The sequence below is a fragment of the Teleopsis dalmanni genome, chromosome 1, assembly GCF_002237135.1.
Source record: "Teleopsis dalmanni isolate 2A chromosome 1, ASM223713v2, whole genome shotgun sequence".
In the NCBI taxonomy this organism is placed as follows: domain Eukaryota; kingdom Metazoa; phylum Arthropoda; class Insecta; order Diptera; family Diopsidae; genus Teleopsis; species Teleopsis dalmanni.
The window spans coordinates 93,463,557-93,483,376 of NC_051846.1; the positions used below are offsets into that span (position 1 = coordinate 93,463,557).

Consider the following 19,820-nt stretch of genomic DNA (forward strand, 5'->3'; position numbering starts at 1 on the left):
GTAGCCCTGGTATAACATAATATATGAATAATGGTATGAATAATGCAGTCGTTGATACAACAGTGTAGTGGAAAAACGAATTTAACCACTTATCAAATAATATCGTCCAATTTTTCCATGCAGTCAACAAAGAAGGGAAGTTTGGGACTCACATTTTCTGTAACTTGTACTTTTACCTTTACGGCTTATAGGGTGAGGGGTGACACAAAAAAAAAATATTGTTTCTCTAATAGATAGGTAGAGAACATTTGAAATATTAAACAAATTGTACGGTTGCTATATATGCAGTACAAAACCAAAAATATAAGCACTTAACTGACTTGTTACAGAAGCAAATTACACCAGTATGCCATTAAAAAACCAAAGCCATGTATTATTTTTAAAAATTATTTGAAGATAATTGCCAAAAGTTTGTAAAGATGAAAATTCTAAATAAATTAATTAAATATCATTTAGAGCAGTTGTAAGTTAACTTCTTTTAAAGCTCCTGTTTTTTTTTTTAAAAGGCTTATACGAATAAAATAAAAGCTTGTGAAATAGTTTTTATTTTTATATAGTCTTCTATATAAATATGAATGACGTTTCAAAATTTGTTTGAGTTCTTCCTCGGGGCGGAGTATTATTACAACTGAAAACTTGGAACCATAGAAAGCAGTTATTTATACTGGAATCTGTTTACAAATTTCATTTTAAATAATAAACACTAAATAAATAATAATAGTAGATAAATAGTAAATAGTAGTAGGTAGTTGGTGTTAATGTTGTCACTACCCTCTTTCCTGTTTATAGTTCCGTCGATGATTTTTTGTTATGGGTTTTCTATTCTCAGCGAATTTTGGGATATATAGTTTGTTTATATATGGTGTTTGTGTCTAGGTTCCTCGATATACATAGTTATTAATTTATCGCTGTATTTTATTGATTACAATATTTACATTCAATGTTTCAACTATTCATTTGTTTGAACGAGATGTGTCAGACACGTAGTCGCCACATTTACATTTAATGTTTTAACTATTCATATGTTCGAACGAGATGTGTCAGACACGTAGGCGCCACAGATCTATTATGAGCGTAGAGCTGTCTTTATGTGACTTTAAATAGAATTGAAATTAGATTTACGAGTCGAAATCCCTTAACCACATTATAACATTTTCTTCCTGACACTTTCTTTCAGATGTTGCAACATAATTGATAATATCCATTCGGGATTATCAGGAAATCCGGAAAAGTGAATTTTGGTTAGAATGAGAGATGGAGAGGAATTAAATTACTGCAATTTTGCCATATAGATACCATCTGGTCCCGAGGATTTATAAAGACCAAATTTGCTGATAGTCTACTCGATATTTTCCGCTTTTAATAAAACATTATGTTTCTCCAATGGTCTGTTTGTAGTAATGCAGTCATTTGTGCATAACTTACTGCTGCTTTCGAAAACTGTATCTAATAAAAGCCCTACCGATTCTTTGCGGGATTTAGTCCATCTGGACCCTTCAAATCGCTGAAGTTGCATTGTGTCTTGACTTAGATCTTTAATCTGATATGTTTTCTATACCTTTGCAGTAATTTAGTTAAAACTTAGGCTAAAGATTATTTATTGTTCTTTTATATTTCATTAATTCAGTCTTGTGAGCTTCTCAGTACAAGAACCTGCCTTAAGTTTTAGTAGTGCTGATCATATTTTGGCTAAACACATGAACTGACTCTAGGCTCTTTAACTTCGGGTATTATAATATATAACATTTGCTGATATATAAGTACGCTGTTTACTTGTATGCTGAGTGGCAATAACTTTAAAATCCTTTATACTTAAAGGAGCAAAATTGTGATTACTCGCGCTATGTAAATACACAAGTGAGTAGCCATACTTTATTTGTGTGAAATTCGGAATATCACCGATGAATTAAAATGCTTAATTCAGCATAAAAATAATAACCACCAAATTTAATAAAGAAAACGTTGCAGCTATTACATATATATGTTATTATAATTGATATCATTATATGACAATAACTAACTATTCAATTTTACTCTTTTACAGGTCAGATATAGTTCTTCTGTGTTTTTCAATTGCTAGTCCTATTTCTTTAAGAAATTGTAAAGCAATGTGGTATCCAGAAATAAGGCGCTTTTGTCCAGATGTTCCGGTAATACTTGTAGGTTGTAAAAATGATCTTCGTTATATGTATAGAGATGAAACATATTTGTCTTATTTTGGTGAAAGAAGTACATTTGTAAGGTAGTTATTGAGTCCTAGGTATTATATCCAGTTAATTGTAAAATTCGTTTAAGGGCTGCTTTAAAAAGTGATCTTGTTATGCCTGATGAAGCGAGAGCAGTGGCTAAAGAATTAGGTGTTTCATATTACGAAACGAGTGTGTTTACGTACTTTGGTGTTAATGAAGTATTTGAGAATGCTATACGATCAGCATTAATAGCTCGTCGCCAACAAAGGTTTTGGATAACGAATTTAAAAAAAGTTCAAAAACCGTTGTTACAAGCCCCATTCCGACCACCGAAACCGCCACCACCCGAAGTTACCGTTATGGTTGGAAATTTTCGGCAAGATATGTTTAATATGCTTATATCGCAATCATACACAGATATCGTACTTATTGTAGGGGCAACAAAGTTTTCCGTTCATAAATTTATGTTGACTGCTGCTTCTGCTGTTTTTTGCCGTCTTTTAAATAATGAACTTTTAGATCTTGGTGGCAGAAGTACCAGTGAATCTAGCATGGTATAAATTGAATTTTTAATTGATTTTAAAATGAGATTAAAATGAATATTATTTGAATAGGTAAGCTCAACATTTGGGGAAGCAACAGCAGGAGATTTCAATGACGATACGGAGTATTTGATACGTCACGAATCACGTACACAAAGGTTTGAAAATCATTAATATATTAAACAAAACAGGAAACTATGTTTATTTAATTGAGTAGAATGTGGGAGCATTTAAAGCGACGTTCCAGTTATCAAGCTCTTCCTTTAGTTGAAACAAAGAAGCCAAATGATTTATGTAAAGATTTTCATCATCCAATTTTTCAAAATATACGTATTGCACAATTAGAAAATAAACATGGTGTTAATATTACTCAAACTGTTGTTACTTTCACAAAAATACTTAAGCCTCAAATTATGCAACAATGTCTGAAATTTATCTACACTGGCACAATCGAAAAAGAATATAACAATTTACAGGTATATTTTTTAATATATTTTACATTTTTAAGGTATATTAGTTAATGCTTACAAATTTAATTATTTAATTAATAAATAAAAATAAATTACCTTTAATTATGTATATTTTGTTAGCAAAATATTTGCGAATTGCAATTTATGTTATTAATACTTCTTATTTAAAATAAAGGTTTTGAATAAAGCTTTTATTTTATTTTTATTTGCAATTTAACAATATTTCGTTCATAAAACTTTAGAGCAAAATATGATTTAAACGTTAATAACGCAAACATATAATTTAATTTTAAAATTTGATCAAGCAATTACAAGTAATTTTTTTAGCTTTACACGTCAGTAATATCGCTTTCTAATAATTTAATATAAGCTAATATTGTCTTATTTATATTGAAATGCATAAATGAGAATTAAATTTGATTCTTCACATAACATATTTATTAATTCTTTTTAAATATAATAGTAGGAACGCTGTTATTTATATAAAAATTTAATAATGGTTTTTTTTTGCTAAAGTTTTTAATCAAAAGTTATTATTTACAATTTAGTTAACAATTTTATTGAAGTAATATCCTTTTCTTTGGCAAGAATTCAAATGTTATTAAATATACAGTAGAATTTCGAAAAAATTAACCAAAATGTCTGAAGGGTTTAACTTAACTATAACTTAATTTTTAGTTAACTTTTTTCATTTATCATTTTTCTAACTGGTTATCAAATTAAAAAAAAACAATGTTGCTTTCAATGATTTAGTTTTCATCATTACAAAAAAAAAAAACACTTATTATTATACGAATTTTAAAATGATTGTGGGATATAGAGATAATGCGTCGAAATTCAGATGAAAAATAAATAAAATAGCAGTTAAAGAAATATATTAATTACTTGTAAAATAAAGTTTGACGTATATATACTGAAATTTCTACAAATGTTGCTTAAAAATAATTATAAATTACTAGATAACCCGGCAAACATTGTTTTGCCGAATAAATTATTTCCAAGAATTATTTTTTTTTTTTAAATAAATAATAACAAATGTACTGTAGATGTGTGGAGATGCGTTCTATGATAGAAAGAGGAATTCAGCGCTGTAGACGATGACCGCCGATAAAAACACCAACCATTCGTTTTCTTAATTCAATGTATTTCATTTAAGTAACGGACGTATTCATGAAAAATAAAGTGAATCAATATAGATTTCGAAGAGCAATATAGTGGATTTTATTTTTTGTCAGTCCGTTTTTAGTCAACACAAATAGGCTTGATGGTTTGCCCACGCGAGAACATGCCACGTATAGTTGTCCGTGTGAAAAACATGGTGTGCTCAAATCTAAGCCGTAAACAGACATCGTTTGAGCTTCCGACTTATTGATGGTCTTTGCGAATGCCAATTTAATAGGAAATTTAACGCGTTTGAATTCAATTGACATGTCTGTGGAAATGATTGAAATTCGTGGCACTAAAACATTTTTGTCTCGGAACTTGACATTCAAAGTGGTGGCTTCGATAATGTTTTTCATCAATTTTTTAATAACCAACCGCATATCATTGCATCGCCGTGGTGAGTTCAAATTCCTAAATAAAATAAGCGGTGTTCAACCGGTGCACTGATAAATCCAGTGAGTTTAAAAACTCTGCTGGGTGATTCACAGTTTCGTTGGCATCACAAACTGTTTCTACCGATTTTATATGGTTCGTTTAGCATTGGTTGCAATGAACTCACATTGTGATACACTTAGCCTTTGATTATAAACGTTGAATTGAATTATTGATCATTTGCCATAGTATTGTGAACTACGAGGGTGGTTTGATGAGTCAGTGACTTTTTGAATTTCCAGTGCAGTTACTCCAAATTCAACAGTGCTGCCGTCAGCTGTAATCTACCAGTGGGCAACTTTCTAATTTTGAGCAAGCCACGTCGTTCAGTTAGTGTTTGATAGTCGTTCAAAGCAGACAACCTCGTGAATTTTTACGAAAATGGAAAAAAGTGAAACGTAAAAAACGTATTTTATTATTTCAAATACGTTTTTGTTTTGGATGCAGTATTTTCCTAAAGTTGGTCAAGAAATTTCGACTTCTGCATTAAAATCCATAAGAACAAGATCGGTCATCAATTTTTGATTCTCGCGTAGAAAGCATCTTTGATTTTTGTCTTTTGTTTCTTTCGGCGTGTGTACTAAAGTAAGATGATGTTAAAAAATGTTTTGTTGGTGCAGATAATGACATGTCTTTCATTCAATGGTCTTAATCGTTTAAATGATTTTGAAAACCTCTTTCTAACTACAAAACCGCATCTGTTTACATATCAGGCGTAGCATATATTACAGTTTGCATGCTAAAGTATCCTTGTTTTGTACGTCGTATTTCCTGTATCTTAGTGATACCAGGCTTACAGTTATTTAGAACTTTTACCAGTTGGAAAGATAATCTATGTTTGAGATCAATTTCTGGGGTTTGTTGGCGTTCTAGTTGATAACCCAGCATGTGCTACGTAACTATCCAGGTTAAATTCAATCGCACATATTCTGTGGTGTACTTACTTTCAGAGAATAATAGCCCAATAACTATTTTATTTTTTCTTGCTTAATTACAAAAAAGTGCGCTAATCAAACGTGAATTGCAAAATTTAAATTTTTTGTATTAATCGTCATGCTTGTCAAGCGTTTATTAAAAGCACGCACTACATTGTGTAAAGAACCATTATTTCAAATGTAATGTCCAATGCTGCTTTCTATAAGTGCATGGGAGTAACTTTTAGTGTTAATAGCTTCAAAGTGTTTATAATTAAACGTCATTGACTATTTTTAATAAAACTTTATGTACTTTATGGTATATTCACTTCATTTCTCACTGATAAAATTGTTTATTTATACAGGAAATAAAACAGGCTGCTAATTTATTAGAACTGCCACAATTAGCTTTACTGCTTTCAAAACCACAAAGTGTTTTGGCTAATCTTAATGAACCAAATCAATATTTTTGCCTTGTAAGTTTAAAGTACGATACTAACTAAATGTGATTAATTTTAATGGACTCTTTCTGTCTATAGAGTATAAAAGAAAATATGGAAATGCACTGTATTGGTAACGGCAGCTTTACTGATGTCACATTCGAGTTGGATGACGGACAAATGAAAGCACATCGTGCAGTGTTAGTAGCGCGTTGTGATGTTATGCGAGCTATGTTAGCAGGCGATTTTCTTGAGGCTCACTCAAGTATCGTAAGTTAAGATTTATATATAATTTTTATTTTTCCATGTTTTGTCGCGTTACGAAACATAAAATTGTGATTAATGTAAAACTATACCTTTTATTAACTTTTTTTTTACAGATTGTATTTCCAGGTGTAACTATCTATACTTTTCACAAATTGCTTTCTTATTTATACACTGATGAAATACCTCCCATTTCAACTGATAAGTGTTTAAATTTATTGGAATTATCAAACCGTTTATGTTTGCCGCGCTTGTTAAACCTAGTAGAATGTAGAGTAATTGAAGATTTAACAATAATATCTCAAAATAAAACTAATGAAACAGTAGATCATTGTTTAAAGCTTCTCGAACCTGTGAAGGTAAGTGTATATATATAAACAGATTCATTTATTTATTATCTTTATATAAAAATTTATTTTAGTTGCACAATGCTCATCAATTGGCCGAATGGTGTATGTCCTACTTGTGTGTTAATTACAACATAATTTGCAAATTTTCACTTAAAGGCTTAAAAGCTCTGCACCAAGATAATCAAGAATATTTGCGCGAACATCGTTGGCCTCCTGTGTGGTATCTAAAAGATTATGACTACTATCAGCGATGTATGAACGAAATGAATAAGGAATTAAAAAATTCTAGACGTGATTCACCAAGTGATGACGAAGGGTGCCTATGTTTTAGCGGAAGTACGTAAAATATCTATAACTATACAATTATTGAAATATCGAACTACTGTTATTATTAAAAGTCCTCTTATTTTTTAGATGATTCTTTAAAAAACAGTGAAAGTTCGTTTAAGAAATCAATGATTCGACTAGCAGTTCTGTTTAGTTAAGATAATTTTCCTTCAAAATAATATGCTTTTCATAAAAAATGAATATTTTGAAAATTCAGCCGTTGAAAAGCGATTATCGGAACCCCTTATATAAGTTTATTAAATTAGAATATCAGTAAGGTCTTGAACTCATTTGTATGGGCAGCTGCGTGGTTAGATATCAAATGTAAAGAAATTAATAACACACCCTACTTGGATTGTTGGACAATTTTAAATATTTTCAGTAAATATGCGATTGGTATATATTATAATATGAATGATGTTTAATAGTATTTATATTTCTGGTAGTTTGAACAACATACTACGATAATAGACCATTGTGCACTGCATTTATATTCTGTTATAACTTGCAGCTGCCGTCACTTTTAAATATGAAGAAAGGCGCGAAAATTGTGAGTTTTATCAGTTTTGCGATGATATTGAGCGACAGGTTAATATTATTATATCAGTGGTTTGTTTTTTTTTTTTTTTTAATATTTTGGACTTTAAACTGAATAAGAAAAGTTAAACTGTATTAATTGTATGTATATTAATAATTGTAATTTTTTTTTTTGAAAAATGATCAATTTAATCAGTTTTGCCAATTATTGGAGGCGATGCGCGAACGGAAGATATCAACTAATAATTTTTATTTTTTTACAGTTTTCTACTCTATACTAGAGGCAACTTTAGCGCACTGTAGCGTTTCGAAAAAAAAAATTGTTATTTTTCGAACCACCCTAATATATAGTGTTTTATGCTTGATGTTTTGCACGCTATCAGAATCTCTCTTTTCACCACTTATAGCCAGACAACTACTCATCCTCTTCGTACATACTTTATGATTTATTACTTTTATTTAAAAATTTCATAAAATATTTTAGCAAAAATTGACATAATGAAACATTGCCCCAATTAAGAAAATTTTTAATTTACAAGCTCGTCTTCATTAAATAACTTTGCCTTCGTTTTCTTCTAACCAATTTATATGTTACTCTTTAAACTCAATCGTATATAGTTTATTCCGACCAATCTAGCATATTTTACAATGTAGACTTTTTACGAATGTATCCAAAAATTATGCGAAATAATAGTTTGTGGTGTCACTAACTACAACCTGTTGACTGCTGAAGTAGCAAGAATATTAAGAATCAAGCCAGCTGAGCAAATTTTACTAAATTTTAAAAAATTGTCTGTCAAACTTTTTGAGTGTAAAAATCAGATTTATTGATATTCATTCGATAAAGTCGCGGAAACTGGGCTAAGTTTATACGACTTGAACGATTGAATTTGTTGCTAAGAAAAAAGAACACGAAAACTAAGCAATTATATTTTCATTGCTAAAAGTTGATAAATTTATATTTTTCTTAATAGTGTAAATTATACTATGGTATTTAATACTAAAAAATGTAAGATGAATTTTAAAAATTTAAGTATTAAAAAAATACAAATATAATTTTCCAGAAATAAATTATTATTTTATGTCTATCTGATAATAGTTTCTAATATTGTCAGTGTCCTTTTTTATGTTAATGGTCCGAGTTGTTTTTTTTAATGTGTATAATTTTCTTAACTTAATCTTATATTGTAATTGTTTTCTCTATCTATTATTTTGGTGTTGTTAAAATCAGCATAGTGTCAAGTTAGTAATAGAGATTTTGATAATTCTGCATCTGTCGTTTGTGTTACTCAATATTTGTGCTTAAGCCTTTCTTAATTGTAACGATCTATATATTATTACAGCTGTCATGGTTTATTTCGTTGCGTTTTATTTCATAGACTATGGTTGGTTTTTTTAGGTTTTTATGTTATTTTGTATATTATTGAATACATATTTCACCGTGTTTATTTTTTAGTGTCGTGGCTTTGATTTGTTCAATTCTTTTAGGATTAACATATGGTTTGATGTTTTTTTTATTTATTACAGCAATGATATCGTCAACATATTTATAGTAATGTTTACATTTTATTATATTCTTCATTAGGTTATCAATTGTTTTATTTAGTATTTTATTTGAGATCAATAAAAAATTTTAATTTTAAAAAATATAATCAGAAGTGCTGTACCAAATTTTAGTTTATCAGGTTTGCCACACCATATTAATGCTATACTTTTAAAGTGCCTGACAACCGCTTTTATGTACTTATAAAACTTACTAAGATAAATATTGTAAATTGAGAGACTACTTTAGAACTACAATGTTTATTAAACGCGGCAATATTTAAATCCAATGTTTGTATAAATCAGTAATTTATTTCATGCACTTACCAAATCTTTTACACGAAGATATGCAATATAGCTATAATTACTTTTTTGGTTTGGTTTTTAATTCAAAATTAAAAACGAATTTTTTAAAATTGAACTTTCACGCTACCTTTACAAAAATGAAAACTTGAAAATAAAAAGAAAGTCTATAATGTCATATTAATTTGTAGTGTTCTCCGGCATATATTGTTATGATAAACAAGTTTTTTTCACCTATGAATTGGCAAAAATGCACTATTAATCTCTATTGTTTTAGGATTAAATTTTTAAAAAATATTTTTTATTTAAATATTTCGGTCTACTTCCAAGATCATCTTTAGTATACATAAACATATACATAAAAGACCTTCTGTGTTCTGTTTATAGTTTAGTCTCTGGAATCTGCTCGGATACTCCGTATTCTGGAATCGCATTTTAAGTATTAGTCTATATCTGTAATTTGATTCCTGTATATATGATCAGAACCTTTTCAAAATTTGGAGTATGATCTATCGTAAAGCAATAGATTGTTATGCCCATGACTTATGTCAATGCTTAATATGACAAGTCATTGCATTGTAGACAAAACAAATGTGACATTATTTATTAAATGTACTTTTATTGAAGTGCAAAATTAAATATGGCGGCGACGGATTTAGTAATATGTTAGTAATATGTTAAATCTGTCGCAGCCACATTTAATTTTATATATGAAATCGTGCTTTGTTGTGTCGTTGTCAACTAAAGTTTTGATGTTTTTGGTTACATTCAAGATGTTTGTAACAAACTGTCAACAATTATATTTTTAAATACACATAGAAAAAGTTTGCATCCACCTACAAAATTTTTCTTAACTCTTATTATATTTAATTTTTACTCAAATTGATTTTTGTTTTCTAATTTATTTTAACCAGAAAGTAAAAATGAAGTTCAAACATAAAAAATTAACAGTTATTACAGTTGTGACAATTATTCTTTTAAAAAATAGTTTTAACACAATTATATGCAAAAGCAATAATTTTCGAAGCAGAAAAAGTCTGCGTACACTTTTTAATATTTAGATTTACCGTTAATTTAAATTTGCTTGCATACATAATCATGTAATTAAATGATATTTAATTATCAGTTGATTTCTTAAAAAATCTAAGAATTAATCATTTAAAAGTATTTTTGGATAAAAACAGTAAAATTTTACTATGGAAATTATCAGACGCCAAATTAGTGTTAGGGAACGACAAATAATTGTTAAATTTTGGAAAGATGGCGTAAGCCAACATAAAATTGGTGAAGATATGGGTCGTCAATATTCATCTGTCCAAAGAATTATAGACGGGTAATTACGTTTCTAAACCTTGCACAGGTGGCACTTTAATTCAGTCAGATAAAAACATAATGTCGAAATTCTTGAAAACAAATTATGTCCATGTACCGTGCAGAAAATTCTAAAGAAATGCATGTAATATTTGGAATCAAACGTAGAAAACTTGTGTGAAGAAAATCATGTAACATACAGCCTATTATAAACAAAACTTAATTTCAACGGTGAAACATGGTGGTGGAGGCGTATTGGTTTGGGGTGTATAGCAAGTAATGGTGCCGGTAAACTTGAGTTTATATAAGATTCAATGGACAAATAAATATTCTAAAAACAAATTTAAAAGAAAGTGCCATAATGTTAGGACTTAAGGCAACCTTTTTGTTTCAGCAGGACAACTTTAAGCATACAGCAGCGATTGTACGGAATTGGCTGTTGTATCATGCTCACACGCAACTTCAGACATACCACAATCACCAGATCATAATCCCATAAGACATCTCTGGGATTATTTTGAACAGAATATTTGCCAACACACGATTTCAGCAAGGATATGTTAAGAAATGTCATCAAATAAGAATGGCAAGAAATAAACGCACAGGATACTGTTAATTTTTTATGTTTGAACTTTATTTTTGCTTCTTTGGTTGAAATAAATCAGAAAATAAAAATCAATTTGAGCAAAAATTAAATTAATTATGTGAAATTTAAGAAAAATTTTGTGGGTGAACGAAGATTTTTTCTGCTATGTGTATGTATATATTTACTTGAAAAAAATACAAATTAAAATATAGCTAAAGAAAAATTATTTATATCAAGATTTGAACACATTTTTTTGATAAATATTTTAGTGAAAGTATTGTTTTTGATGAATATTGAAATAGACATTATAACGATACGGATTTGTTATTTGATTTACTGAGATAATACTCAGGCGTGGTCCGGGTCGTTGCAATAAATTTCTTTATATACTAGTTTGAGAGCTAGTAAAAGGTAATGGAGTGAAGAAAGTACGTTGTTTATTTAAATTTGAAAAGAATATTTTTATTATAAAATTTCTAATATTAGGAAATATGTGCTTATAGGTAAAATAATTCCAACCTATAGTGTTAAAATCTAAGGGGTTCAACAAGTTGTAGCCTATGGTATGACAATGCGTTATATTCTATAGAAGACTTAGTGATTGTGTAGAAGCCTAACTGTTCGGTGCATAGGCGCTAAGGATTTTTCATATAAAATCGACATCTATTTGTATGAAAAATCACTTTTATTCTTCGCATGTTCAAAGGTTGATGAAATTCTTGTCTAGTTTTTATTTTGCATTGCAAATGTCTTGTGCTGGCTATGCGTGTGGGTCTACGTACTTCACTGCTACATTTATGAAAATTGTTTACTCGATTTATTACCAATACGTGGTGGTGATTTTTAGTACTAATATATAAAAGGTATAAGTAAATAATGAATAATAAGGTATTATTCATTTATTTAAATATATTTCTTTATGTATTGCAAATATATTTCGTAGTTATTATGTGTTTACGTAGGGCGGAAATTTATACAAATTTCCGTCCTTATATAACATAATACTTAAATTAATAATCACTTAACTGTCCTGGTTTTTCACTATGTGCTTCTATAGCACCAAAAACTAATCATATCGTGTCAGTCCTTCAACATTGACATTATGTATTTTCAAGCCAGAAAATTTATATAGTCATCTTATTTTTAATTATCTAAACTTTTAATTTTTTGGGTTTAATAAAAGTTTACGCATCTTAAAACTACTTGATATATAAATTCTTATAATATAATTTATTAACATTAACATTTGGATATGAAGCTTTTTCTTGGATATTAGGTAAATCAAAACGTAATATTGGTTCAACTAATACAAGTGCCGAAAGCACAAACGATAATCAAATATTCAACTGCACAGGAAATTCAATTAACCATATCGAATTAGAGGCTGATATGGACCTTAATCTTTGACATCCAACAATTGGGCAAAGACGGTAAATATAAAATTATTATGTATTTATTTGAGATAATTATTTTTTTTATTGTTATATAACAGATCCCTACGTTTTATAGTTATTTTGCCTGTTCTAATATGCTTCATTTGTACAATCTTAAGCATTTTGATTTTGTTTCAAATTTACACATAACAATTGCAAATGAAATGTAATCATACGTTTTAAAAAAAAATAATGAGTTACCAAAAAATTTTAGCAAAAAAAAAATAGTTTACAAAACAAAAAACTTGACTAAGTTAAATCATTAAATTGAAAATAGAATTATCTATGCTTGAGTTTTTCTAAAATTAAAAACTTTAAGAAATAAAATTTTTTTAGCTGTTGGAAACTTCTACAATAATGAGAAATTTCTGACATTATTGATACATATTACAAATATTAAAAAATAGTGTAGTGGCAAACATAATGACATAAAGTCATACAATGTGTTATAACTTTAAGCTCTATTATAAGCGTAATCATTATGCATTTCCTAGAAAAAATAATTTTGTAAATCCTGGTGCGGGCTTGCAAACTCGACTGTGAGTCACGTACCGTGATTGTAAGCAAAACTATAAATTTGACAGTCAGATTACATGTAGGCATGTTCATGAAAATTTTTGTCAGCTCAACAGCGTATAATCAACATATTGTGAATTCAAGTTTGCTATTAAAATCTTTCATTATTAAAATATAAGTAAATACATCACTTCAAAAATTTTAATTCAAGGAAAAATCTTGATTATGAACAAATTGGAGCAAGACAGAATACAACTTAACTGACTGTCAATTTTGCAAGGTTAATAAAATAGTTTTCAATTTCAGCAATTCTTTTTATAAATTTTAAAATGAAATATTGCTTAATTTAATTAACAAAATATCTACTTTATTACATTAGCGGTTCTTGCGCAATTTTTTTTATAACAATCGTAATTATAATTTCAAATATTATTATTGGTGCTTTGTACACCTTAAGATTCAATGTATCTTGCTGATGAGAGTGTTAAGAAATATCTATACTGTACATTATTTTTAATTAAAAGTATAATAATTGGTATATATAAGAAAGTTTCGTAAATTTTATATGTGTCATATTTCTATGTGAATTATTCCAGTTTCTTTCCTAAAATATTTTAACATATTTATATTTTATTTATATATAGTTAATTAATAATAAAAAAAATAATTATGAAATAATATTAGAAAATAAATAATGTCTAGCCATTAGAATGTAATCTTTTGTAAATTAATAAAATATATAAATGCCAATATGTACCTATATGTATTCTTGTTCTTTATACTACATTTTTTATTTAAAAACAAATACTAATAAAAATAGCAAGCCTATATATGCAATGAGATTTAATAGTTGTTATTTTAATGAAATTACAAAATATTAATGATTTGAATATACTAAAATATTAAATATATTATCTGCCAAAAAAATAAAAGTTCTAGCCGGACGAATAAAATTTTTGATATAGCAGACTTTTAAGAATTTTTGTAAGTTATATTCTGATAGTTTCCATTGAACACAAAAATAAAAACTCTGTTTATACGCACATATTTTAGTAAAAAATGCATAATTTAGATTTATGGACAATATATAACTTATAAATAACTTATCACCAAACGATGAAAAAAGGTTACAATCTAATCAACTCTGCACATAAATACGTGTATATATGGTATAAATTTTTAATTGAAACAGCCGCAGACATATCTTTTATAAAACAAAATTTCTGCACGACACATTTTATATACACAAACAGAAAATGCTTACTTAAATGAATCAACGACAATCACACAGAGACTACATGTTCTACAAAGTTAAATATTATATTGAATAAACAGATGGTAGTATCTTATATTTATAACGTTGTTAAAGAAAATTTTACCATCCATTTAAAAAGTATGTTTTGAAGGCATCTGAAGAATATGGAAAAAGATCTTTAACAAATAGTTTAAAAGCACGTAAAAGTGTATTAATCATAAATCAGAATCACAATAAAGCAATTTCCAGCGACAAGTTAGTATTTTTTCATTATAAGGCTTCAAATATATAATGGCCCTGGTATTAGAGGAAAATACTTGTTAACAAAGCTATCAATTGACTCTTATTAAGACTTTTACTGTCCTATTGTTCTTTAAAAAAACGAATTTTAAACTCCCTATGTATGCATTCCCTATTATAGCATTATAATAAACCACCACAAATAAAAAAAGAAGAATAGCTGAACATAAGCACAGCGTGAAGCACAAAAATGATTTTAACTTCAAAACAGCACTAGCTTCACATTATATTAAAACAAAAATATAAAAACACCTTTAACAAGTCACGAATAGGATAAATATACAATTCCTGTATATATGTTTTTTCACATTATTCGAATTTTTTTAAAAACCGAAGTTCTTCGATTATTCGAATATTCGTATTTCAACGAAGTCTTAAAAGTTGAAAATAAATTTGTAAATTTTTGTTCTCGAAGTCTTCGAAGTTTAAGTGCAGTGAAAAACTTCGAAGACTTCAAAGACTTCGTAAGCAAAAGTTGAATTGAGAGCACAAAATTCAAACAAACGTGCATCACAAAATTATTTGAGGGATGAAACGAGGATTTCTTGTATTTCGTAAAATAACGATTAATAGGTCAGGTAAAGTTGATGCAGCAGCCCAAAGCCCACTTAAGCTCAAAGACGAAGTATCCGTCGTCTGAGTGTAACGTAGAGCACGGAGGATAACGCCTGTTTAGTTGTTCGCCACCAAAAGGCAGAGCATGATTCATCTGGAACCACTGATCTTCTATAGTAGTAAATAGTAAATGTTGCTTTATGGACTCTCAGCCAAGTTATTCTTTCAACTGGGTTCAAAGTCTAGTATGACACCTAGATATTAAACATTCATTTTTAGGTTAAGCAAGATGCCTTTTGTTTTGGGTAAGTAAAACGGAAAGTTTGTATGCCTTCTAGTAAAAACTATAACCTTTGATAATTTATTTTCTTTACAAATACAGCTGTGTTATATATATTATACATTATAACTATTTGTTTTTTGTACATGGTTGGCGTCCAAGTTAGAAATAGTGCCACTTAATGTCTGATAATTAGCTTTCAAGTGGTAATTAAAATCCACATATTGGAGTAAGTATACATAAAAACTTACTGTATTCCAAAATTTTTCGTGCCATTAAAATGAATGAAATTAAACCATAATAAGAGACTTGTAGAGCGTAATTTTTGTTTATTGAGAGAGGACTATTTATTTATTGAGAGATTTCTCAATTGCCTATTTAGCCCAAAGTAAGATCTGTTAGCAAGTGATTCTTCGTTAAGTCACTAGGCTGGCGTAATTTTTGGCGTTTACTCTGGTCCCCAAATAATCAAAACCTTTCACAAGTTTGAACTTAAAATTGTTAACAATGACGTTGGCCCCACAATGCACATGAGATTTCTTTGTTGACAGAAAGTACTTTATTTTGTCCTCTTTTACCACGAAACACATTTGCTTCGTTTATTTTTCTAAGCTGGAAAAAGCACTGAAAATATTGTGCCAGTGCGGTTTCAATCTTTCACATAATATGTTTACATAATACATAATACCTTATATAAGATATTTGAAAAACTGATCCCACGATACTTGGCGCAGTTTGCGGGATCACTTTTTTGTGGAATTCCAATCGTTTAAAATGTATTCATCCGACTGTATTTTGCGAATTATAACTGTAGCATGAATTTTAATAGCTCTTCACTACCAGCTTTAAACAACTCAGCCGGCTAACTATCGGTGCCTACGTTCTTGTGTAACATTTGTCGCGACTGATCGCAGGATGGCTTGATATGCAATATCTCAGGTAAGATACTATGAGAGTCGAGTAGCAAAGTCATTAGCTATCTGTTGTGATTGCAACTTTTCGATATCTAGCTTTCGCTGTGCTTATTTACATACCTTTTTTATCACACAGAAACGTGTGCGGACACTCCTTGTGCATATTCTTAAATCATTTGCTTGTGGCGTTAACAGTAAACGGTTTCTTTATCTAAGGCTGACTCTTCGTGTTCATTGGAAACGTGTTTTTAGATAGTGGGTTCTAAGCCCGACGCATAACCTCATATATCCATATGCATTACGCCGCAAACATTAATTCACTACGCACGGATGATTGTAGTTACTCAGAGCGGGCGGTGTGGAGGCCATATGTCAACTTATAAAAGATAGTGATGGTGATCATGCTGGCATTTGCCAACTTAAATGCAATAAGTCAATTTAATTGTATGCTAAACAACAATGCATACAACATCAACACTTTCAATTTTGATGACTATCGATCAGCAACAAAATTCTAAGCCAGATAATGCGAAAGCGAGTTGCTGCAACTATGATAAGTCACATCGTGGCTATGTTGTTCCCAAGCATCATCAAAAAATTAAGTTGGCGAGTCAAAAACTCAAGTAGTTCCTTAACCTGCTAGTTCAAAAATTTAATCCAAGGCAAATATAAATGGAACGACATAGAACAAATCCATCTTCTATGCACAAATAAGCGCTCAAAATTGGTACCGGAAACAAGAAGGGGAATGAACAAGAAAAACTATTTAAGATCATTGAACAGCGCCTACGAGCCATAAAGGAGAATATGCAGTATCTGGACCAATTAACCAAGAACCAATTAATCGAATTTTTTCGATCGGCTCAAAATTAGAAAGTTTACATCAATAGTACAATGGAACCTGTTTGTAGCGCAACGAAGCGCAGTACAACCTCAGATTTAGCAAGGCTATTTGATTAGAAGATGAATTATGGAATTTGAAGATGAATTGGAATGAAAAACAACAAGCCGAACTGCATAATCAATTGTTGGAGTTCCGAAACAATTTTATAAAGATAGTTTGTCCGACTATACATCCAAATGAATAAAAGATTAAGAATATTAAAAATTTAAAAGATGATGTAGACAATTATCACTTCATTGCATATCAGCAACGACAGCGAATATAATCTTCAAATCGACAAACACTAAACAGATCTACTAAAACAAATATGACCAATGTAGATTCTCTGACATGAGACGATAGGTCCAAGAGTATAATACTCTTTGATAAAACATTCGATGGCAATAAATCATCGAGTAATGATAACATTCACATTAAATTACATTTTTCACCTTAACAAATACTATCATTCATGAAATCTATAATGGCTCATCGAAATCAACAAGCACAAACGTAAAAAAAATATGCAGTTCATTATTGGTCACAACCAGAGGCGAGGCGTCGAATGGTTCAGAAAGCTTAACAAAGCTTCCTTTTTAGATCTTTTTTTTATTAGGTAAATAATATCTCTATTTTGCTACAAAATAACATTTTTTATAATAGCTTTTCCAAACAGATTAACATAAACACAAAATGTACAATACAAACAAAATCACACATACATATATTGGTTACACCCAACATTACTTATAATTAATAAAATAGAAAAGACATTCCTCTTAAAATATACTAAGGTTCAGAAAAAAACTGTACCGCGCTGCTTACAAAGCATGCAAATGAAATAACATTCACATTGGGACTATGTTCAATATTAAATACACAAGACAAAACATACAAACAAATATAAAAATAAAAGAGAAAATAAGCCCCGCAAAATATGTACGTAAAATAATCATAACTCTTAACTTAATGCATGCAAGCGGTTCAATAAAAAAAGTGATCATCCAATGTTATGCAAAGTAAATATAAAAGAGAAAAGAAATGACTGAGCGAAAAACGCTTTACATTTGACTAGAGGTTCAGTCGACTAAACTGAATCATAAGTTCATACAAAGCTTGCAAATACAATCAAAATCAGGGTTGCCGTTTTATATGGGCAAATGGTTCAGTAAAAAAACTGAACAGCGCATAGTAAATACAAAGTAAAAGAGTAAATGAATGCATGAGAGTTTCTTACTTTTATGCAGAGGTTGGAAATAAACCAAAAACAAAGTCATTATTGCAATTTTATACTAGCAAATAGTAAAAGTAAAGAAAAAAATTAAAGAAATTTAAAGTGAAAAATAATGTTTAGAAATGGATAAATGTGTGATTAAAGATTTGATTCAAATATCTTTTTTTAAACGATCTTCTGAAAAAAAGGTTTTAATTCATAAAATGAATAGACCAACTCCAGATATGAAGAATTTGGTACCTGATATAAAAATGTCGAAATCTGTAGTAAGTCGCTGTTTTCCTACAGCTATTTATCATAAAATCCAGTGGATCACAGGCTGCGAACATTTAAATAAATTGTTTTGTTGGTCTTGTACGCTATTTGCTTGTGGAAAGGACAAAACTCAGGAGTAGAGGGAATACGTTATGGTTGGAATTCTATTTTGATCAAATTGTGAACACCTTGCCTAAAAGCTGACGCCTCAATACTGGTCACAATGTTACTTTCTCTATTATTCCTGCCATTGGTATTAGGTAATTCAGTGAATGTAACATGTTTCGAAAATAATTTAGGAATATACATCGAATTCATTGGCTCAATGGAAGTCGCAACGGCGGAATGGAAAATAATTGTTTACTATGATATTCATCCATTTTGGACCGAAATTGACTCTTTCTACAACGGGACTAAAGCCATCAAACGTTTGTGTTCAAAATAGCAAATACATTCAGCAAGTACACTCTCGTTACTCACTTTAAAAATGTAAGAGATAAGTAACTACAAGCAAGCGAGCTGCAATTAATACACAGGAAAATATTGCACACACATTATTTTAAGTACTTGATTCAGACTATGCTGAAAGCATATCTGACACGATTAATCAGCTTAACTGTAGAGATGATTATGTAATGCAATTAATTCATAATCAAACATATAATCAGTGCGCTACTATTAACACCTGAGCAATTGACAAAGGAAATCATTAAATAAATAGTCACTTACTATCGTCACGCACATTCGCGTTCGTGGAAGACAATTTCATCGATTTTTACAAACTGATGACAGTAAAATCAACAATTAAAAATTGTAATGTGTTA

General features: G+C 29.4%; 1 protein-coding gene across 3 annotated transcripts in view; it reads left to right on the forward strand.

The window, feature by feature from the left end:
- The window catches only part of LOC119672891 (rho-related BTB domain-containing protein 1), a 47,751-nt gene extending 34,707 nt beyond the window's left edge, over positions 1-13,044 (forward strand). The window contains exons 4-13 of one of the 3 annotated variants that reach the window (XM_038084051.1): positions 2,045-2,242; positions 2,296-2,743; positions 2,804-2,889; positions 2,949-3,207; positions 6,077-6,187; positions 6,251-6,421; positions 6,532-6,774; positions 6,837-7,101; positions 12,630-12,801; positions 12,864-13,044. In XM_038084051.1, the coding sequence (XP_037939979.1) occupies positions 2,045-2,242; positions 2,296-2,743; positions 2,804-2,889; positions 2,949-3,207; positions 6,077-6,187; positions 6,251-6,421; positions 6,532-6,774; positions 6,837-7,101; positions 12,630-12,778 (1,930 nt within the window). In that variant the 3' untranslated portion in view covers positions 12,779-12,801; positions 12,864-13,044. Of the gene's footprint in view, positions 1-2,044; positions 2,243-2,295; positions 2,744-2,803; positions 2,890-2,948; positions 3,208-6,076; positions 6,188-6,250; positions 6,422-6,531; positions 6,775-6,836; positions 7,102-7,179; positions 8,588-12,629; positions 12,802-12,863 lie in introns of those variants that run through there. The other 2 variants (XM_038084052.1, XM_038084054.1) reach the window with 2 other exon arrangements.
- The last annotated feature ends 6,776 nt before the right edge of the window (positions 13,045-19,820 follow it).